Raw genomic sequence first — 22,754 nt, forward strand, 5'->3', positions numbered from 1 at the left:
TGTGCCCACCCCTCTGGGAGAGGGGCTGGGTGCTGCAGCATTAGGCAAGTGAGTCTGGCAAGTTACCACTGGACAAAAGCATCCCTGGATCTGCAGGAACAGGGGGTGTGGGTACCATAAAGTCGTGTTCCGCAGCACGAGGCGTGTCCTGGGATGCAGCATTCCAGAGGAAGCCCGTCTGCAATGCCTGCCATGACCTCAGCAGAACAGGAGGCTGCCCTTCATTGCTGAGGCTTTTGAAATACGTTGGTGTTTATGGTCTCTGTGAAAGCAGAGACAGTCTTTCAGGATGGGTTTCGTGGAAGTGGGCAGAGCAGTTAGACTGAGCTGTTAGACTCGTTCATTGCTGCCAGGACCAGCTGTCCTTGTGCATTGATGAATTTGCCTCCTTCACTGGGAGGCTGAGTTGGGCTGTAGCAGAGCTCATCAGTCTCCACTCTCTTCTCCATCATTCAGGGTTCCCTGGCAGGAGCTGAGGCACACGTGTCCCTTGTTCCATCACTGGGGCTGTGGTGGCAGAGGTCAGGATTGAGAGGTGGTAGTAGACATGGAGTTAACCTTCTCAGCAGTGCAGTCTGGGTTGTTAGGAGATGGTATCTCAGTCTGTTATGGTATCTCAGTCAAAGCAGAGCCAAGATGTAATTGTTTTAGGTAGCTGGGATGACAGTGACATTTACAGATCTGCTCAGTTAGTTACAGAAGATGAGTGTTTGCTACAGTATTTCTTGTATCCTGAACTGCTCCTGATTGCTATCCTTTATGTAATTGTGTTTCTGCATTTCAAAGAATACAGGCTCCAGAATACATAATATTGCCTTTTTTCTCTGCCCTTTAAGGATTCCATTCATATTTCCTTTTTTCCTAGTAACATTCAGCAGTTTTGCTGTTACTTCAAAGAGTTGCCTGCGGTGGAGCTGAGGAATGGGAAGACGGCGGGGCGGCGAACTTACCACACCAGGAGCCAGGGGGACAACAATGTGTAAGCTCTGTGTGCTCAGTAAGCTGAGCTGGACAGGAAACAGCCTGGGCAGTACAGCCACCACACACCTGTGATGTTGCACAGTTCACAGGGATCACAGTCACAGGAAAATAGTTGTCCCTGCACAGAAAGACACTTGTATCCCTGGCAGTTGCAGTTGCAGGTGTGGTGCTGCAGGGAGGGCAGGCGGATACATCAGAGAGCTCTGGAGTGTAACTGCTCTTTAGTAACCTTCAGAAGTGCTGGTTAGATGTATTCCAGACATTGTGCTACTTCATTCCAGCTAAAATATGGTCATGGGGATGTGACTGCAAGTCAGCATACTGCTACTACTACAAAAAAAATAAATTAGAAGTGATTCACAATCTGTGGCTTGTTAGAGCAAGTGTTAAGGGAGTGATGTTAGCAGAGTCTGCACTAAAATGGCAAAAGGTGGAGAGATTTCCAGGGGAGTACTAAACTTCTGAAATGTGGTTTTCCTGACCAGTGTGTCTCTCCAACATTATGGGTAGGAATTTGGACATAAAATCTTTGAAGGTACTGGAAAGGGTATTTACACAGTCATTCCAGTCTTAACCAAGCTAATGTTTGATACTTGTTACCATTGAGTTAGTAAACCTCTAAACATTAAACACCAGCTTTTATTTTCCAGTTCATTGGTGGAAGAATTCAGAAAGACACTCTGTGCTTTATGGCAAGGAAGCCAAACTGCATTTAGTCCGGAGTCTTTATTTTACGTCGTTTGGAAAATAATGCCAAATTTTAGGTAAGTTTTGTAAAAAAAAACCAAAAAAACCACACCAAAACTCAATATTCTTGATTGCAAACTTGTATTGCTGGTGTCCTATCTAAAATGGGCTGCATCTGCTTTGAAGAGGGTCTTTGCTTTGATCTCTAGTTTTGTGTCCCATCAGTAGTGCTTGCTTTTCTTCCTGCCCTTCTACCACGTGCTACATGTAGCAGTGTCAGAGAGGACAAACGTTTCAAATAAGAAATAGTAGTAGTTGTACCTTTGAGCCAGTGCTCCAAAGGGTGAAAGAATCAAGATAATGACTGGTAGGTAAGTGCCAAGTGCACAGTGTTGACAGAAACCCAGTTTGGCTGCAATAAGAAAGTGATGTAATCAGATTAAAAAAGATACAGCACCCTACAGGCCTAAATGCAAACATACTGGCTGAAACTTCCTTGATTCTCTCAAAATACTGTAGTTATTAGCTGGACATGAAGTGAGGGCTATAAGAGAAGAATCTTGTGCATAAAATAGGTGTTTTGTGCCCATACTGACAAAACAGACAGTAAAAAGAAAGGAGAAAGGTTACCAAAGTAAATCGAAGTATCGTTCCTCTCCAAGGTCTCCCTGTCCTGGCCCCTGAACCTCTTTCAAAGGAGCACTGAAACCTGTTAGGATATATTGTGATGAAGGTAAGTTGCTCCATGTTCTCGGGTAGTAAAGATGTTCTGTTCTCTGTTGTATCTCCAGCAGTGCTGAAAAGATGCTGTGAACAAACCTGCTCAGCGAGTAACCCGAGTAACACAGATCTGTTTATTCTGTTCTTCACACTCCCAATTATGTTTCACTTGCCTTATGAGAATCAAGGAAGTTTATTACCAGTAGTTGCAAGCAGTGACCAAAACATTATAGGCAAACAAACATCATCCATTATGTCCATGACCAGTTTCCCTGTATTACAGTCTTCACTATAATTGTTGTTAGAGTAAGTGAGGAACCAGTTCATTAAAGTTCCTCAAGCAAATTTTCAGCACTGTGGGTTCTATCACAGCTTTTAAAAGAAAAAGTGCTGTTTGTTGGGGTTCTCCCCTTTTTTTCCCCAGTTCTCTGGGAGCATGTCCATGATAAATGGATAAGGGAACTCATAAAATCAAATTGGAGAATAGAGTCAGGTGCTTAGCAGGTCCCCACTTCCACATGTGATCCAGGGGGAAACTCTGAATTTGTTCAGTGCTTAATTGCACCTTGTAAAAGCTAATGATGCTGGAATTCCAGTTCTGCCTTGTGCACTTCTTGGGAGATTGGGAGAAGCCAGAAGGAAAGAGCTGCATGTTAGCAGCAAACCAGCCACTTTGGCATGTGCTTTGAAGCCTGGAGTGAAGGGGCAGGGGGAGGAAACAGTGAGAAGTGTGGCTGAGTCGTTTTAGGCCCAAGAGATTTCAGCCATCAGGCACAGGGTGCTGCTGCCCTCCGTGCCCCTGTGTCCTACTGCACAGGGAGCAGGGAGGACCATCTGTAGTTACTGCAGGCACAGCTGCAGTGCCTCTGGGCTCTCCTGCTGCTGTGCAGGTCCTGCTCCTTGGCTGCTGCTGTGCTGTGTGCCAGGGTAGCTCTGGAGCCTCCTGCCGAGCTGCAAGATGTGTGTTTTGCTGCTTTACTGCTGTATAAATAGTCTGCTCTGTTTTCCTGGTAACTGTTCCTGTTTATATCCTCTCCTCTTGCCAGTGGGGAAAAAGAATGTTGAAGGGGGGCTTGAGTTGAGTTGCTCCAGGTGGATGGAGATCAGTTTTGTTACACAAGCAAACTGTCAGAGAAACTGTGCTTTTTGCTGAAGGGCTTTAAGATCACAGTTAATTTTAAACAGTGCATTGTCCATATCATCATGTCCTTTTAAAGATCTGTAATCTGTACTTAGGCTTTTTAGCAAATCCAAAGAATTTTCCATCTATAATTAGCATACTTGTGTGCAAGTATAAATACATGCACCAGGAGCACTGCCAGCCATGTGGAATGATTCCAAAGGTTTATTTCTTCAAACTTGTTGTAGAGCAAGTGTGCCACATACTTCAGAGATCTTTTTTGAGGAATTTAGTGTCCAAAATGTGTCTGAAGCAAAGACTTTTTCCATAAATTTAATCTTCAGCTGTTTAATGTGGTTGGTTATATGTTTACTGAAGATATCTGTGTTCAGTAAACTAAGCAAATCCTGTGTTACCTCAGCAACTTCAAAACTGTGCAGAATTAACATGCAGCTTTGAAGAATTCCGTTTCACTACTTTGTTTCAACAAATGTATAATTATTTTGCAACTTTGGGAGAGTGAGTCCTGGTTTTGGCTGTACAGTCCTGTGGCCTGTTGAAGCACAGCAGTGTTCCTGTGTGCCAGTTTTTCCTCTTGTAAAAGTTAGGCAGTGCTGCCCACGTTTCTCAGGGTGCTGTAAGGTCTACATGCAGTCTCACTGATTTATTTTAAAGCTGCTAGTTTGGAAGAAAACATTGCTGTAATCCTGCAAGGTGGAAAGGCTTTATTTCATTTGCCTGCTGTCACCTCCTAGCAGTACTTCCATAGGGCATATCTGTGGCCTTCCCTGAGCACATCAGCCTCACATTGCACAGGCTCTGTCCTCGTTTCTCTCCAGCTCTGGGTACCCTACCATGAGTATCACAGACATTTTTCTCTCCCCTGAGCACTGGCATAAAAAACCCATTTGTTTTTCTCTCCCAGACATTCCTGCGTGACGGTTACTGCCAATACTTAGGTGGAGTAGTGAGGTGGAAGAGGGGCAGGGGAGGCCTGATAAAACAGCCTAAAAGAATGGACAAGAGGAAGAGGGAAAGCCAGCTCCTGCTCTGCAGGGATTTTGGTAGCTTGGCCTACAATGGCTTGCCCATAATTATGTCAGTGTTGCACAAAGCTTTCACTGTTTCTATGTATGCTTTCCTGCTTTGTCTCAGTGTACAGCTTCATTGCAAATGAACAGCAGTTGTTTGTTGAATTTGATGCATGATTTAGCTTAAATAACTGTAAAGGCACATTTTCCCCTGATGGCTTCTCTGTTCTCCTCCATAAGTTTTGTTAGTGGTGAGATAATGGTGGTGGAGCAGCATTGCTGCTGAGGACAGGACACGTGTGAGGCTGGAGCCCCATCCTCCCAATTCCAAATGCTCAAGAGATGCTCTGAATGCCCAACCCTTACCTCCCTCTCCCAGCAAACAGTGTGAGTTATGCAGGGGAGGTGTGTAATTCTGAGCATGGCTATAGAGCCCACCATAGAAAAATGGTGCTCTTGTCCTAATAATTTCAGATTTCATAGTGTTACTGAAAGATGCATATGGAAAACAAACCCAGAGATCAAATTCCTGCCTTTGGTGGGGAGGGGAACAAACAGGCAAGCAAACACTTGGCCTTGCCAGAGTGAGGGGGATCAGTGGCTGAATGAAAACCACTCACAAATACTGACTGAATCCCACATGAACAGTACATTTAGTGGTGCCTTTCTTTTGAATCTTACCAGCTTTGAGAGTACAATATATTGACCATAATTTGTGGCACATTCAAAACAGGGAGAAACAGTGCAGTGTGCGAGTGGGACTCATATGAATCAAATATATGAACCAAATATAGTCAGTGCCAAAGCAAATGGAGGGGAAGTCACTGCTACCATCCTGTGCTTTTATTAAGGTGATACAGTGCTGGGTGCTGCTGGCACGGGCTGGGCTGGGTGAGGCCAGTTGACATGGCCTAATGTGTGATGATAACCCAAGTCCTGAGCAAAGGGTGGGTGTCTGCTCCTCCTATCCAAAATGCATATTCTTAAATGTTTCCCCATCCTCACAAAGAGATGAGCAGAGAGCGTGAGCTGCAAAGGACTTTGCTGTGCTTTCCAAAGGCTGCTTGGAAAACTTTCTCGGTACAGACACGTGTGTAAAGTCTGCTCAGTATGATTAAACCACCACAGGGCTTTTCCTGCCCCTGGTGCTGTGTGTCCCCCCCAGAGCAGCCTGGCTATTTTGTGATTTTGTTGCTGTTGTTCCCTTCTCTGCCCAGGGGGTACCAGCAGCAGGATGCCCACGAGTTCATGCGTTACCTTTTGGACCACCTACACCTGGAGCTCCAGGGCGGCTTCAACGGCGTCTCGCGCTCCGTCATTCTGCAAGAGAATTCCAACCTGTCTGCCAGCAACAAATGTTGCATGTAAGGAGGGGCTTTTAATTTCTTCCAAGCCTTAATGCCTCTGTACGTGGGGTGGCCCTGAAATTTTGAATCAGGGTTCCTCGTTTTGAGTTTTCTTCGGTGCCTCTGTAATGTTGAGTTGCAAAGCTGCAGGTTATGAAGGGTGAGCATCTGTAGGATCTGTGTCCCTTCAAAAGGAAGTGTCCTCAATCAGCAGCTTTCAGAGGTGTGAGTGAGAACACAGGCTGAGTTGTTAAGACATTTTAATAATAAGGGTGATGGATGCCCTGCATGTTACAGGAGCAAAAAAAGATGGCCAAGCGTTTGGATATTTGACTTGTCAGCAAACCTGTTGGATTAAGGACTGAGCAATGCAGTCACAGTTTGAAGTCAGTTTTCCTGCACATGATCTTGCTGTATTTGCATATCACTTGACAGCTGCTGGGTTTTTTCTGGGTAATTTTGATTTTCATGTTACTGTGTACCTGGAAACAGAGGGGTCATTTTTGTGTTTCACTCCTCAAAATACTGTTGTCTCTGAATTCTGTCCCAGCTGTGTTTTCTCTCAGATTCAAACTGTCACAGAGAGAAAATCTTTTCATTTGCTTCAGGAAGGAACCTTAAGTCAGTTCAACCTGAACATTTGGTCCTTGATCCCCTGCATAAAACTTGAGTGAGTTTTCCCTTCTTGTACTGATTGGGACACAGTGAGGAGGCCTGAGAGAGGCAGGATTTTATAGGTGCTTCATTAGGCAAAGCCTGGAGTTCAGACTGTGCTCTTCACTGCATTTATGTTGTGTTACTGATGCTTAAAAACCCCACAAAAGAATCTTAAAATGTCTGTAGAATTGACATGTGTTTGAAAACATTGAAAGCATTTTGGATGTCCAAATCCGGGGAGCATTTAAACTTTGTTTCACCTGTTTACTCTAAATTTGCCTTGAGAAGAGTGGCTGTGGAGATGGAGGGTGAGGTGGAGTCAGCTGTGTTCTGTTGAGGGCAAAGTAAGGTCACATCCACTTGAACACCTACAGTAAAGTAATAAATGTGCTGCAGACGCTCTCTCCTTGTGCACCAGTGTGTTTGAGGAGCCTTTTGCTCCTGCTCAGGCAGCTTTCAAATGAACTGTAAAGGTGTAGGTGGGGTGCAGGTCAGGAACACAGGTTTCTGCAGGCCTGTAGTGTCAGATCTACCAACACAAACCAGCAAGTTCAGGAGTTGTATAATAATGTAACTTAAATTTTGTTTGGGTTTTTTTAAATTGGATTATGAGAAGCAGGCCCATTACATAACCTGCTAAAAAAATGAAGTGGGAGATAGTGAAAGCTTAGAGAACAGTGATTGTTTATCATGTCTTAATGCAACTTGAGCTGTCTCTGGCAGTGAAGTGCAGAAATGTGCTCTAAGAATTCAGAAGTGCTTGTAACAAAGAGTGTCACATTAAACCAAAAATATGCTTGACCTATCTAGGAGGGAAGAAATTTTGTTTCAGATACAACTTTAATTACAGTGTTAAAATACTGTACCCGTCAGGTACAGCTCCACTAGAGAAATGCAACCAGCTGGAATATTGCACCCCTGGAAGTCTGAGCATCTGCTTAGAGCACACACAGTTCACCCTTTCTTTAGGTACAAGATGAAGCAAGAGTAGTGTAACCACTAAATACCTGTTGTGTAGCCACTGAATGGCTGCAGTGAGCAGTTCTGGGTGAGTGACCTGCTGGGTGGGTGCCCCCAGTCCCTGCTACCAGCCCAGCCCAGCAGTGGGAGGTGTAAACATGTACCAGGCACTGGAGATTGAGCTCAGACATTGTGACTGACTGTACCTCTCTGATGTGGTTTGTCTAGAAATGGAGCATCTACTGTTGTCACAGCCATTTTTGGAGGCATTCTTCAAAATGAAGTCAACTGCCTAATATGTGGGACTGAATCTAGAAAGTTTGACCCATTCCTAGGTAAGGTGCCTCTTGCTTTCAAAATACCACGTGACCGAGGGCAGAAAATTAATCTGGGGCCTGATATATTTAAATGTCACGTGAGTGAACTGGAGTTTCAGCCTGGAAAGACCAGGCATTGTTTTATTCACATTTTATTCATTCGTGTTTTAATCTTTGCTTTTCTAGACCTTTCACTAGATATTCCAAGTCAGTTCAGAAACAAACGTTCTAAAAACCAAGAAAGTGGACCAATGTGCACACTACGAGGTAAGGGAGCCTGGGCAGGGGAGGCATCACCAGGGCTAGGAGTGTCCTCAGAGGAGCAGGCTGTCACCTGGCTGGCACTTGGTGCCCTCTCATTTTCCAAGATTCTGTGGTAGGAGGTGCCAAAATAATTTTCCATGAAGGCCTTACCCCCAGTCACCGTGTCCTGACATAGTGCTCTAATGAACTGGGGCCCAGCAGTGCTTCAGGGAGGATTCCAGCAGAGGTTTTTCTCTCTAGTCAGAGTATTTCTAATGTACTTTCTAATGTCTTTCCAACCAACTCACCTGCTTTGTTGCCCATGGGCATTGCCAGGGCTCAGCAGCATGAGCCCTTGCCCACAGGAGGGGTGGCTCTTGGGGGTTCAACAAAAGCAGCCCAGCAGCTTGGGCAGCAGTGCTCTTACTGCCATTTTACAGCATGGTAGTTTTTACAGATCTGTCAATATACTTGCTGCAGATTGTGAAATACTAATATTGCCTCTGTTCACTTAGTGTCTAAAGCCAAACCACCTTTAAAAGTTGAACATGCTTCTTTAGGAAGTCAGTTAACTTTCTTTGAAACCAGCTGTGCTTAATGTTGGGCAGAAGTTTGTTTGAAAAATGGAGATTTTTGTGAATGCCTTTTTTTTTTCCTCTTAAACTACTTATAGTTGTTTTCAGGAACATGGTACAATGTGGCACTGTATTAAAACACTTTAGTACACAGGTGTTTGCTGCACAAGTGGATATAACTAGAGTGACTGCAGCACATGCTCACCTGTATTGCTGTATTTGTTGTAATTCATGTTACAAAAATGGCACGATGTCATCTTGAATCAGGTTTCTTCGTGTGGTTGTGTTCAGTTTTTTTGTACCTTGCTCTTTTTCAGACTGTCTTCGCAGTTTTACAGACCTGGAAGAACTTGATGAGACAGAGCTGTATATGTGTCACAAGTGCAAAAAGAAACAGAAGTCCACCAAAAAATTCTGGATTCAGAAACTACCAAAGGTTTGTATAAGCACGACAAGTAACGGTGTGACGATAATGCCGAGAGAAATCACGGCTCAGCCAGCACCTGACCCTGCCCAGGCTGCTGCAGTGCCTGGCACTGAGTTCATCCCTTCCTCTGAGCCAGCCTTCCCTCCCCTGTGCCCTGCAGGTGCTATGCTTACACTTGAAACGCTTTCACTGGACAGCATATCTGAGAAACAAGGTCGATACATATGTTGAGTTTCCCTTACGAGGCCTAGACATGAAATGCTACTTGTTAGAGGTAAGAAGGCTCGCCAGCACTCCCTGCAGAATTTTGTTCCGTGACGTTTATTACAAATTGCAGTAGGTGCTCTTGAGATTTGAAGAGTTTTCTGTTTTTCCAACCACAGCCTGAAAACAGTGGCCCAGAAAGTTGCCTGTATGATCTCGTGGCTGTGGTTGTGCATCATGGCTCAGGGTGAGTACATGGAGCTGTGTTGGCACAGACCTTCTCCCACTTGAGTACCTGCAGAGTTAATGAAGGGTGTTCTGTCCCTAGAGAATGTATTTTAACTGCTGGAAATAAGCAGTAATTTATGAACTGGCATGGAACTAAATTTAGATTACCTTCAGATAGATCTGTACAGTTACTCCTGTGAATGCCCACGGGCAGTTCTTGGGGTTAATGACTAGAAGTGTGAGATGGAATGAAAACAGCCTAGTTCCTCTAGGAATGGAAAGCCCTGAACCAAGAGAATGAATCAGGGGGCCTTTCAGAAACCCTCATGTTGAAATTCTTAGTACAACCAGAAAGTGCATGTGCACTTGGGCTAAAGAAGGGGGGGTGTGTTGAGATGGGCACTGTGAAAGCAGTTACCCAGTATTACCTGTCCTCCTCACAGTCCTGCCCCAGGGCTGGCTAGTGGTCATATTTCGAAGTTTTGTTTTTTAACTTTTCCCAGCCCTGACAGCTCTGTTGAGAGTAAGAGCAGTAGGGACAAGACAACTGTTTATCCTGAGAGAAACGTGTCCTTGTTTAGGCAGTCAGTCTCTGGGGGTGACCTGTGAAAGGAGTTTCCTTAAAGAAATTAAACTCTATCAAAACCTTGCTGATAACCCAAATTGAAGTCTCAGTTCTGTCCAGAAAGCCCCTCCCTTTACTTTCTCTAGAGGAAGGGTCTGAACTCTTGGATTTGACTACTAAGGGCAGCCCATGTAGTGACACAGAGCATCTGCCTGGTGCTTCAGACTCTAGGAAAGCTATATGGACAGCAAAGGAAACCTGAAAAGTTTTCTTCCTGATATTCCGGGAATAGTTTTGTTGTGACTGCTTTTGATTATATTTAGGCAATATGAGTGTCTCTAGTCTGAAATGGGGAAGATCTCTGAAAGTAGAGTACAGTGATAATTTTATAGCTAATGCTTGAATAACAGATACTGGACTTGATTTGTACCTAAGCAAATATGTAAGTTCACTGTTGCAGGAAGCCTTGCACAAAAGTTATGGATTTTTATATAAAAAGCCCTTTAAACTCCCCCCAGTAAGTGATTATTTTACTTAATATAAAACTTTAACTTGGAGAACTTGGAGCTGCACAGCTCAAGCAGGGAAGCACCTTCCCAACTGCTGTGGGGGCTGTCAATGCCTGGTTCCTGGCACTGTCTCAGCCCTGGCAGACAGGATCAGGGTGAGGTGCAGTGTGTGACTGTCTCTGGCAGGGTGAGGAGCTGTGTGTGACTGTGTCTGTGGCAGGGTGAGGTGCAGTGTGTGACTGTGTCTCTGGCAGGGTGAGGAGCTGTGTGTGACTGTGTCTCTGGCAGGGTGAGGTGCAGTGTGTGACTGTGTCTCTGGCAGGGTGAGTTGCTCTGTGTGACCATGTCTCTCTGGCAGGGTGAGTTGCAGTGTGTGACTGTGTCTCTGGCAGGGTGAGGAGCTGTGTGTGCCTGTGTCTCTGGCAGGGTGAGGTGCAGTGTGTGACCATGTCTCTCTGGCAGGGTGGGCTCTGTGTGACCGTGTCTCTCTGGCAGGGTGAGTTGCTCTGTGTGACCATGTCTCTCTGGCAGGGTGGGCTCTGTGTGACCGTGTCTCTCTGGCAGGGTGAGGTGCAGTGTGTGACTGTGTCTCTGGCAGGGTGAGTTGCTCTGTGTGACCATGTCTCTCTGGCAGGGTGGGCTCTGTGTGACCGTGTCTCTCTGGCAGGGTGAGTTGCTCTGTGTGACCGTGTCTCTCTGGCAGGGTGGGCTCTGTGTGACCGTGTCTCTCTGGCGGGGTGGGCTCTGTGTGACCGTGTCTCTCTGGCAGGGTGGGCTCTGGCCATTACACGGCGTACGCGGCGCACGAGGGCCGCTGGTTCCACTTCAACGACAGCACTGTGACCCTGACGGACGAGGAGACCGTGGGCAAGGCCAAGGCCTACATCCTGTTCTACGTGGAGCGCCAGGCCCGGCCCGGCGCAGACAAACTCTGATACCTCCTTCTCAGTCTCACTTATCAAGTCCACCGGACAAAACATTTCCATTTCTCCATAAATACTTGATCCAAGACTTATTGATTTCATTGTGCACTTTTCAATTTCCTCTTGTGGGTTTTAGTTTTGTTGTGTCAATGGTAGCATTTGACTTACTGAACTTGGACACAAACTAACTTTTTTTTTTAGTTATACCAGAAAACCTCAGCAGATTTTGATTTGCTGCTTTAGTTGTGATAACTCAATTTTTATATATATAGTTTCATGAAATAGTTATTTGACTTTTTTATATTAATGTTTTCAGTTCTCACTTTCTAAAGGCACATTTACATCCAAGAAGCTTTCTGTCCTCCTTACAAGCAAGATAAATGTGCTTCTGAAGAGCAATACAACTTCATGCTGTTCTCAGTGCTGTCACGTAGATATGATTTAATCTCTTTCAATCAAAGGATTGTTTGCACGTCCTATTTTCCCTCGTGCAGGAAACTTAAACAGTGACCTCTGACCAATCTTTCTTTGTCTGCAGAAGAGAGGAGATGTGGCATCATTAAGTAGACCGGGTAATTGCTGCTATACTGGTGTGTATTCAGGCTGCTGACTTTCAGGAATCATTGTAAATAAACAGTTGGTTCAATTGTATTAATACTGCAATTTAATTCAAGTATTCCTCACATATGCTCTACCCCCCACCCACTTCAAATTTAAAAAAACTATCTTAAAATTACCTGTCCAAATTGTGTTGAGATTCATGGTTTTTGAGCTGAACCTGATTTTCATTAGACATCCCTCGTTTTAGGCTGTCATCCTGAAATTTGACCTTGAACACTGATTTGCTTGAAAACTTGGGAAACTTCCTGGCAGTAGGACCCCCAGCCTTCTTTCCTGGTGGGAATTAGGAGTCTGGGGGCTGAGTAGAGCCTGCAGTGTGGAGGCAGAGTGCAGTGCAGAGCCCGAAGGAGGCAGGTGGTGTTCCAAGTGCTTTGCATGGAATTGTTTCATCAGCTCCAATGCAAACTCAGGGAAGGTGCTGCTCCTGCCAGCAGAGCCCGTGTGAGGGAGGGGGTGAGCCAAGCCTGCAGTGGCCTGGAGAGCACTCAGGGAGCTGTAGCAGTGGCACCTTGGCTTAGGCTCTGGGTGAATGTGATGTGATGCAGTTTCTAAAACTTGGCCATGTAATGGAGAAAGACTTGTGCTAAAAAAACAACCTGAATTTTAGGTGTCCTGCTGTTCTGAACAGTGAAAGTCAGCAAGATGGAAAAAAAGGTGGAGAGCAGAACCACTCCTGCACAAGCCAGGAGTCTGACACCAAATCTGACATTTGCCAAATGCTGCATTTCAGGTCTCTTCCCCCAGCCCACCCTTTCTAGCTGGACCCTTGTGCCAAGCAAGGAGCTGGGCACTCCTGAAATCTCACAGGGCTGGGAGTGAGAGTGGAATATACTTAATGTAGTCACACCATCAAACAGCCCCTCTTAGCAGTGTTTGTTTGTTAAGCAATAAAATACAGTAGTCTGAAAACACACAAGAACTCAAAATGGGATTCCCCATTTTAGCAACTGCTTCTGAAAGCCCTGGCAGGGTGGAGGGTTGTGCCCCAGCCCTTGCCTTGCCAGGGCCAGGGAAAAGACAAATCACAGCCAGACATTTGGGACGGTGGCATTCTGGAGAGCTTTTTCACAGCATCTTACACCAGGAAAGGGAGAAATTTTCTTCATCCCAAACTGCAGAAAGCATTCAGCATAGCTGGTGGTGTATGGACATGGAACTGCACGCAGGTTAAATCTGTGGAGTTATTATTTCATACACAGTCACATATGTAAGGATGTTGGCTTTTAATGAGGCTGAACAATACACAGAACTATTCATTGCTTTAAATTGTAGATAGTTTGTCACCTTCCATTTCTCCCTTTCCTGCAGGCAGGGTGTGGGGCAGGTAAAGCAGCATCCCAGCACGTTATCACCCTCCCTGCTCCCCATAGTTGGGAAGGTGTGTAGATCCCATCCATAGCTGCATTTTGTCTGCAAGCTGCTTGGACTGGAGTCCTTTAGCATTTTACCTTCCTTTGACAATGCCAAGCTTAAAGTGCAGGAGTTATGAGCCAGCAGCAATATACCTTGCAGTAGTCAGGTGTGTGCAGTGTTCTTGCAGAACAGTGATGTAAATGTGCCTTTCTGTATTCTTAGCAATTTAAATTTGTAATCTTCAGCAACATTCACTTATTTTAATCAGCTTCTACTTCTTTTTGGGTCAGAGTTACCGTTCTCACTGGAGCATTTCCTCGCAGCCCCTTGGTGTGTGCAGCCCCCAGCCTGGGCAGGGCTGTCTCCTGGCCTGGCACTCGATGCAGTCACAGCAGGCGCGTTCTCGGAGCTGCCGAGGGCTCAGCCATCTGCTCTGCTGGAACAAGGACAGTGTAAATCCTTTCCTAATTTAACTTTCTCCCACTGCAAACCCAGATGGACAGTATGAACAGTTTGTTGTGGCAACACAAGTATTTCTCTTCCTGGTGGAGAACTTTGCTTATCCACTGTATTCTATTCAGTGTGGTGTCAAAAAAAAAAAAGTAACTGAGCACTGAACCAGTAACATGTACTGCACCTGGCCTAGTATTACATTTTTAACCTTACTTGTATATCCTATATTTATCTACTAGCTCATGGGGGGGATATCTCTTTCATTTAAGCCAAATGTTTCTTTTCTACTTACTGCTGATCATAATACACACTAGGCTGGCAAGAATTTTTTTTCTTGCTTGTGACTGCTCTGCAAGCAGCAACTGCTCTCTACAGTTCAGAGACTTGCATATTTTTCACCAAAATTTGTCCCGTGAAAGGTTGTCCTTTTGTTAGTTATTGTTTAGCCACGTCTACAACTGGAGACAAGGTTTATGTCAAACAAAATGCAAAATGTCCAGCTCTCAGCTGTCAGCAAGAGAGTGTAAAACTGAGACAGGCAGGGACAGTGGACTTGGATCAAAAGCAGGAGGCCGTTTGTAAGGATTTTAGTCCAGCAATGGAAAGTGTAACACGTGGTGTTCCAAAGTTTCCCCAACAATGTTTCATTACTGCTGTGTCTGTGTCTTACTGATGAGGTCATTGGCACCTTGACAGCTGATTCCAACGTGCTTTAGGATCTCCTCAAGTACTGTAGTGCCATAGTTGTAATTGTTTACCATTAAACTCTTGTGTGTAATTTTCAGTGAGGATTTACTGACTGTGCTCATCTTGTGTGTTTCTGGAGCGTTTCCAGGATGAATGTGAATTATATCTCATCACACAGTGTGTTTATGGAAAATGTGCCATTAAAGTGTCTCCTTTCCTTAGAACATGAAGCTCCTCTTGTCCTTCTCCAGGCTTGCAGAACAACTTCAGTGTCACTTTGAACACAGCTGGCAGGTTATTGCACCCTGTGCTGGGAGAAACAAAATAAAGCTATTGAAGTGTTCCTGACCATGTAACACCTCTACCAAACTTTGCATCCAAACCCAGAGAGGATCTGCCATTCAGATTTAAAGGACCTTGTCACCCAAACGCTGTTAATTTTTATGTCAGATTGTGGTGCACCCCCTCTGGCAGGAATCCAGCCCAGCACTGCTTCCCTTGTCATCCAGCTCTGCTGGCTGGGTGGGTTGTTGTCTTTTGGGTTTGGCTGAGGTTTTCTAAATAATATTTTTAAAAATAATATTCCTGTAGGGGTAACAATTCTGAGCAGTCTCAGCTGTTCAAACCTGCTCACAAATGAAGGTAAGTTCTTAAAAGTGAGAGTTGAAAATGCAAATATGAGAATGAAGAACACTACCTGCTGGGACACCATTTAAGCTGCTGTTTTCCAGGGACTGCCTTACCTGGTATGTGAAACCTTGTCCTTTCCTTGGCTTCTTGAAGTACTTCTGGCACTGTCCAGAGCCTGGCTCTGAGCAGGAATGTCCTTCTCATTTCAAGGAGGAGATTAAATGGCAGAGGATATGAAACCAGGAAGACTGGCAGTTGTTAAGCCCAGCTTACTGTACACAGAAAATGGCTAAAGAATGAAACCCAAGTGCAGACACACAGAGCTCCAGCACCTCCTCGGGACAGGGAGGTAGAACTGCTGCAGCTGCAAACACATTTCAGGCCTTGTTTCTCAGAGCTGAATTTCAAACTGCATCCTCAGGGTAAGAAGGAAGAAGTGAACTTGGGTCCCACTCAGCCCTGTCACATATGAAAACACTCCTCATTAAAGTGCACAGGTACACCAAGTCTCCCAGCTGTTAGAGAAGTGCAGGCCACTTGTAATCCCCACACAGTGCTGTTCTGCTGTTTCTGTCAACCTATTTGTTAAATGTTTTCTCTTGCATTTACCAGGCAGAAGATTGATATAAAATACCTTAATCTCAAGCATTTTTGTTTCACAAACATTAAAGTTCAAGGGCTATCACTGCTTTTAATTCCAACCCACCATTTGCTGTCACTTCCAGGAGCAACTTTCTGACTACTGGAAAACAAATACTTGTAAAACCATTTCCATATCTCCTTTTTCCACCAAAAGGTGGAAAAAAGGTATCTGTGGTAACAGAACTACACCTACAAAACCAACCCAACCCAACTTGTAAACCTCAAGCCTAACAGAAGACATCTATTTAAAGCACAAGCCCACAAGGAGCTAAACATAGACCTCTGTTCCCATGAGTCTGTGCCATTCCTTCCCTCCTGCAGGAGGTGGGACACAGCCAGCTTTGTTTATGGGATCAGAGCCCAGCCCCAAATAACCGTGCAGGAAACTGCCCACAGCTCTGAGGCTGCAAATTGAAGCTGCGGAGGGTGTGGAGGTGCTTCAGAGCACTCAGGGAATTTTTAGATGATGTTTTGAAAGTTCATTATCCACTGTAACAGTCCTTGAACGTGAAGCAACCTCACAAAAATCAATGAACAAATAAAGGCCACAATTGCTGTAAACACAAACTGCTGCTCAGAAAGCCAAGTCCTCTGACTGGGAAAGGCTGGCAAAGACACTCCTTGCAGCTGTAGTTACACCCCATTCCCACTCCAGGAACTGTGCTAAACTCCGGGAGTGTCAAGGGGAAAGAATCCCTTTTAAGGAAGCATCTCATGGCAATCAGGCCCTGCTGTTCCACATCCCATTCCATCCCCTCGGAGAAGGGAACACAAGCTGTGTGCACATTTCTTTGCCTTCCCCTGTTCTGAGCTGCTGCACCACTCGTGGGCCAAAAATAAACCCCATTCCACAACCATATATGTGCAACAGCCCTGGGGAGGCTGAGCCCCTGCAGCACCATCTCCACAGCCCAGGAGACTGGGACTGTTCCAGCCCTGCCATGCACATCACCCAGCTGAACCGGGAATGCCTCTTGCACCTCTTCTCTTTTCTGGACAAAAACAGTAGGAAAAATTTAGCAAAAACATGTCACAAGTTGCTAGAAGTGTTTGAGGATCCTTTACTGTGGCCTTTGTTGAACTTCCATTCTCCAGTGGAACTAAAGAAGGATAATTTTCTCCTGGGACCTGCTTTAAAATACTTATCCATCTGCTGGTATTCAGAGAGAGTCAAGGTGTGTAACATTGAGGACTGGATGAAAAACAGTTTCCAGAGAGACTTCTGTAACAGGCATGAGAACACTGTCAGGGATTTTTTACTACAGGTTTGCAACAGGTATGTTCTTTGGGTGTGACTGTGCAGGTTCCCTGCCTTGAAATGAGTGAAATGAGAGAAGCGAGAGCTGCTGATTACCTTATTTTTAAAATACTCCATCCAACCTGCCTGAAGTGGAGCATGCAGTGAGTGCTTTGACTTTACAGTTTTAATACAATGTTAAGTTCATGTTAGGGTGGCAATAATGAATACTTCATAATGACTTTCCTTAAGTCTATTTTTTTCTTCTATTTTTTTTGAAGAATGAATAATTAATATGGGAAGGTGCAATACTGCCTCCCACATTGCTGTTTAACTGACCCACACCACTCTGGCAGTGTCTGGGGGTGGGGGCCCAGGGGAAAGTCACGATTTCAAACAGCAAATACACACATCATAACAGCCAAGTTCATTAATCACGTTACTAAACATCAGATTTATTCCATTGTAAGAAATAAGTATTGCTTTTATACTGAAATTTAATTCGGTTTTTTACCAACTACACTAAGGGAAGAGAAAGAGGAAAAGCAGCCCTGGGTGCAGAGCATTTCTTACAACAGCTTTGTTGTTACAAAGCAGCTCTAATAAAAGACCCATTGCATGAGGAGGTGGCAGTGCCTGCCCTGTCAGGGTGCACCCGGGTGCCACAGCCAGCCCTCAGCTCCAGGAGCAACGCTGAAAAAAGCCAACAAATCCCAGGATACCGACAGGACACAGTGTCTGGGGAGAGGCAGCACCAGAGCTCAAAACAAGGATGGGAAGGGGGGTTCAAAGCAGGGGGTTAAGTTCCAAGTACCAAATTTCAGAAGTAACTGTTCTAGAACTGATAAAGATCTGGATTAAAAAGCAAAGGATCAGCACACCTGCTCCTACAAAGGATAAAACAAGCAATCATTGGAAGCATTCCAACAAAACGCCCAACATTCAAATGCAAATTAAACATCCCGCTTTTCTCCCTGAGTGTGAAGTAGTTTTATTTTGTTGAAGGCACAAGGGATGGGAAAGTCAGAGCCTTTCTTGACCCTGTCAGCTTTTTTCTCCAACTGTTCCTAACGGTAGAGTAACAAAACAAGCCCATGCAGCTGACACGATCTCATTCCCTCAGCTCCAAAGGTGAAGTCAAGCAGCAGCAGGGACACGGGGCGGGGTGTGGAGGCAGAGGAACGTGCTGAGCACCAGTTTGAAAGGACAAATGACCAGGGTGCAGCGATGGCAGGACCCCGTGTTTGCCCCACTGCTGCTGTACCCCTAAAAGCACGTGCTGTAAGCACAGATCTGTCCGTGGAAGTGCTTGGGCACTCCACAGTTGTGACAGGATGGAAGGGGCTCCTGTTCTGTCCAGGACTGTGCTCATGGAGGCTGTGTTTAGTTAAATAGATGCTGCTGAGCTGCCGCTGCCTGGAGAGGTGTGAGCAGGAACCAGGCACTGCAGGGTGGGCACAGGGGTCCCTGCCTGGTCAGCACGAAGAGCTGCTCCAGGTCTGGCTCAAGGACAGCCAGTGGAAGGCAGCAACAGCCTTTCCTGGGCTTGCCCAGGGCTCCCCAAGCAGCACGAAATTAAGCTTTTTTCACTTCCTGCATCCCTGTTTGAGAGTGGAGTTCTTACCAGTTTCAGTGACTCAAAGGAGAATTTAAGACCTGCACGGGGTTCAAACATCAACACTCTTAGGTAGCAGCTGGCACCCATTCAGTAAATCCAAGGAGCTCAAACAGACTCATAATTCCTGAAAATCCAGAGCTAGAGTGTCCTACTTGACCACATACAGCAGTCTCTTCCCTCAGGTGTCCTCACCTTCCTCCTGAAATGAATCTTCTCTCTCCTGGGTCTTCTCTCCTGTGCCTCACTGCACCTGGCAACTCCCTAAGAAAAACCAATGGAGCTGCAGCTCAGAGAGGCCTCCACAGCCCCTTCTCCAGTGCCAGCTGAGCTGGAGGTGTTGCTACCAACATAAAAAGCAAAGATGGTTAAGCTTTGTAAAGACTGAGATGTACATGTGTCCCCCCACCCGTGCCTTTTTACCCCTCCCGCTGAAGAGCTGTTGTTCCAGAGTTCATATTTACTCCTGACAGTATCAGCTCGTCCAAGCTCTAGGATTTATTTCTCCCATCATCTCACCCGTTGCCATCATGTTTCCAGGTGTCCAAACCTGCTGTCCCTGACCCTGTCTGGATGTGGCCATGTCACAGATGACTCCATCCTGCTGCTCCTCAAGAGCTGCCCCAAGCTGAGGACACTCAAGCTGGAGAACTGTGTGCGGATCACGGACCGGAGCCTGCAGGCCGTGACCCTGCACGGGGGGGCCCTGCACACCCTGCACGTGGATTTCTGCAGGAACATCACCCAGGCTGGGCTGCAGAGGGTCAGGGAACAGTGTCCTTCAGTGATGCTGAGAGCAGAGAGAAGTGCCAACATGATCCCAGACAGCCAGCCAGACAAAAAGCTGAGGCTTGAAAGAGCATCAAGAAAGCTGGTTGAGCTTTAGGTGCAGCAGACTGTGGGGTGGGGATGATCAGTGGGTATCTCACCTCACCTGAACTCGGGAGCAATGACCTGTGGCACTTCCCTGCCTTCTGGTTAAGTCCAAACAAATGGCTGGTTTGTTTTGTTAAGGGTGCACTGGGAAAAGGCATTTCCACCAGGAAATTTCCACCAGTTTGCTCTCTGTTGTTCCTTGAAACTGGAACCCCTGCCCTGCTGTCACACAGTGCCAGACCTGCCCCAAACTGCAGTTCGGGTCCCTCCTGCCGTGGGTGAGTGCAATGCACCTCGCTCAGGAGGGAGCAGCAGATCTTTGATTGAGGCCAAATTATAATTCGACAGAGTTCAATAAATTTGGTGGAATTTAACAAAGTTTCACATTAGTCTGACAAGGTGCAGTGAGTTTGATGGCACAGTTCACCTGACTAATTACTGCATGGAAAAAACAAAGACAAGGACATACAAAGAGCTGGAACTGAGGTAGAGTGATCCACACAGAGACCCCAGAACACAGAGATGAAGGAATAGCCTCCCACTGAGGTTCCATCACAAGGTTCAGAGTGGACCCCACACTCTAAACTCCTCAGTGATGGGTAAGGGCACAAAGGCACAGCAGACACTGAGTCACTGTGTGATTTCCACAAATTTCAGGGCAGAGTGATTACCAAATTTCTGTTAAAGGGTTTATCCATACAATCATTCCATCTGCCAAGGGGGATAACCACTCCCTGTAAGGTCTTCCCAGCAAAAGCAGAGTACCTGACAAGCAGCACTTCCTTAGTGATTGACAGTGGGAGATCTTTACCAGGCTCTTTGATTAAATGAGGGAAGCGTGGACTCAGTGCACACAGAACACAGGCTGACCCTGTGCATGATGTACTTACACAATGTAAGACACACCAAGGAATCTTTCCAAGGTGACATTAAAGGAAACACAGTATGAACAAACGCTGGTTCAGAGAACTAATCTACAGGAAAGGACAGTGACTTACAGCTTTAATGCTAAATTAGGAACACACTACAGCCCAGCTGGATACAAACACCCATTTCTCACTGCAAAGTACAAACCAAGGAGCTATTTTCATCACAGACCACAAAGCTGTCCCTTTCCTGCTGCTCTGCTTCATGGAAGTGGAGCTTCACTGCAAATGTGCAGGTGATGCTGTGCCATCATCTACAGAGCCAGACACCACAGGCTGGCACACTTTTATTCTGCTGTGGAAAACTGGCTGTGGTACCCAGGGTTTGGTGTGGTATTGGGACTCAGGGCTGTCACACCACATTCCAAGACTCTTTCTGCCCTTCCAGACTTTTCCTGAGGAAAGTTAAACGTTTCTGAGTGCCCCCTTCCTGTGTCCTGCAGTCACCCAGCCCAGGTTTGACTTGTCTCAGTCTAACAATCCAGGAAAATCCTTGTCATCAGGTGTGAGTTCTGCAGGGGTTTGTCTGAACCACAGCATTTCTCAAGCCCTGTGCCTTACTCTCTGTGAGCACATCCCCAAATTCTGCTTTCCATTACTTCCCATTTTGTTCAGCAGTTCTAGTGTGAATTCAGAATTCCGACTCCTGGAAAGCACCACAAAATCCTGCCCATTCCTGCTGCCTCTGCAGCTGAACTTATGTTTACCTTAAATGTCTGTCCCATCCACTATAACCCACTGAAGAACTTCTGCTTCCAAAGAAAGGCAGATCATGAAACAGGGGGGAACCAATGCCAGTGCAGCTTCCCCACCAAACAGGCCCAGGCTGCACATGGCCCAGCTTCACAAACCCTGGATCCTGAACAGTTCCAGCCTGGATCACAGTGAAGCTGTACAGCAGTTAATATTTTGGTTTAAATTAAAACCCTACACAGAGCAGGAACATCTGAGAGTGTGTGTGTGTCCTTAAAGCAAATTTAGAAATACTAATTTCCAGAAATACTGTTCTGCCCCACTAAGAGTCTCGACATCTCTGTTCCATTACAGACCAATTATTCAGTATTAGGGCAGCACAGCAGTTCCTGTGCCTGTACCACAGCAGGCCTGGCTCTCATTTACATGCTTGATCATTAATCCTACTGCAGGTAACAGAACACTGAGGAAATCAGAGTTAAAAACATGTGAACTGGAGTTGCCATCACCAGAATTCAACCATCTCAAGGCTATCGAGGTTTAAAATAATCTGCTGCATTTTAACAGTTATTTGCAGGTTTAGTTTTGCAGCCTTACTACTGGTCTGCATTTTAATTTTTCAAGTAACTGGAAGACTGTAAGAGCCAACTTGTCCCCGAAGGAAATTTGTGACTTCTTTCTGACTTCTTCAGAAATTATTCAAGGGTGTCACAAATATCCAACGTGATACATGTTTTTCTTTAAATTTAGACAATGGTGTGACTGCAGTACCTCTCTAAAACACAAAGAACGTGTGAAAAACTGCTGCTGAAGTAGAGCAGACTTTTTCCCTTGCTCTTTGGCATCTAAACTATAAAACCAAGTCCTGAAGTTGGGCCTCAGTTCCCCAGGAAGAACTGGTTTGATTTTCCAGTTCCCTGCTGTATTCTTTTTACAACACTGTTGCTCCTTTAATTAATGTGCAGAAAATGCCTGGGGTGTCCTAATGACCAGCTTGGCTCTGGTGCCTCAGGTGGCCTTGAAAGAAAGATTTATTTCAGCTGGTACATTGTCTTTTGTTCACATTTGAACAGAAAGAATGGAAACGTGTTATCAAAATTCCACCTCAAGCCAATTTTTACTGCAAGACTAGAATGGTAAAATTGTATTTCCAGTTTCCTTAGGAAGGTAAGTTTCAAATAATTTCAGCAGAACTGTTTTATTAGACTACCTGCCTAGGGTGGCTTCTTTCCTCTGCAAAAACTGCTGAGCCAGCTATGACCTCCTGAAAACACTCTTTGTGTGCTGCAGCAAAAATGGAAAGAGAACTTTACAGCTCTCAGCATAATGGAATATACTCACTGCTCCTTTCCATCCTGGTTAACTGATCCACAGGTATCCTTGGGACACTCTAATTTGGCTGAGCTAAGAAATAAAGCACAGCATTAGAGCAACTCAGTCACACAGAGCTGGAATTCTAGAGAAACGCTTGATCAGTGTGAACATCTGTGAGAAACACTCACCCAGAAAACAAACAAGGAAGATACCT

At 45.5% G+C, this 22,754-nt stretch overlaps 2 protein-coding genes across 2 annotated transcripts in view; both read left to right on the plus strand.

Moving 5' to 3' along the window:
- Positions 1-14,831, plus strand: part of USP3 (ubiquitin specific peptidase 3) — a 42,352-nt gene extending 27,521 nt beyond the window's left edge. Inside the window, exons 7-15 of the mRNA XM_027712211.2 lie at positions 866-979; positions 1,632-1,745; positions 5,757-5,903; positions 7,731-7,837; positions 8,006-8,086; positions 8,955-9,073; positions 9,225-9,338; positions 9,448-9,515; positions 11,340-14,831. Coding sequence (XP_027568012.1) covers positions 866-979; positions 1,632-1,745; positions 5,757-5,903; positions 7,731-7,837; positions 8,006-8,086; positions 8,955-9,073; positions 9,225-9,338; positions 9,448-9,515; positions 11,340-11,505 — 1,030 coding nt within the window. The 3' untranslated portion in view covers positions 11,506-14,831. The remainder of the gene's footprint in view (positions 1-865; positions 980-1,631; positions 1,746-5,756; positions 5,904-7,730; positions 7,838-8,005; positions 8,087-8,954; positions 9,074-9,224; positions 9,339-9,447; positions 9,516-11,339) is intronic.
- A 1,683-nt stretch (positions 14,832-16,514) lies between these two features.
- On the plus strand, positions 16,515-19,979 carry FBXL22 (F-box and leucine rich repeat protein 22). The gene is made up of 2 exons (XM_027712212.2): positions 16,515-17,155; positions 19,272-19,979. The coding sequence occupies exons 1-2, from the start codon at positions 16,740-16,742 to the stop codon at positions 19,615-19,617; spliced, it is 762 nt and encodes a 253-aa protein (XP_027568013.2). The 5' UTR covers positions 16,515-16,739; the 3' UTR covers positions 19,618-19,979.
- The last annotated feature ends 2,775 nt before the right edge of the window (positions 19,980-22,754 follow it).

This window comes from Pipra filicauda, unplaced genomic scaffold (assembly GCF_003945595.2).
Source record: "Pipra filicauda isolate LSUMZ 115617 unplaced genomic scaffold, ASM394559v2 scaffold338_size783178_pilon, whole genome shotgun sequence".
In the NCBI taxonomy this organism is placed as follows: domain Eukaryota; kingdom Metazoa; phylum Chordata; class Aves; order Passeriformes; family Pipridae; genus Pipra; species Pipra filicauda.

Coding starts and splice junctions, on each gene's coding strand:
- FBXL22 (XM_027712212.2), top strand. CDS start 16,740: ATGTGCAACAGCCCTGGGGAGGCTGAGCCCCTGCAGCACCATCTCCAC. Junction 17,156..19,271: donor TTACTACAGGTTTGCAACAG/GTATGTTCTTTG, acceptor TCATGTTTCCAG/GTGTCCAAACCTGCTGTCCC.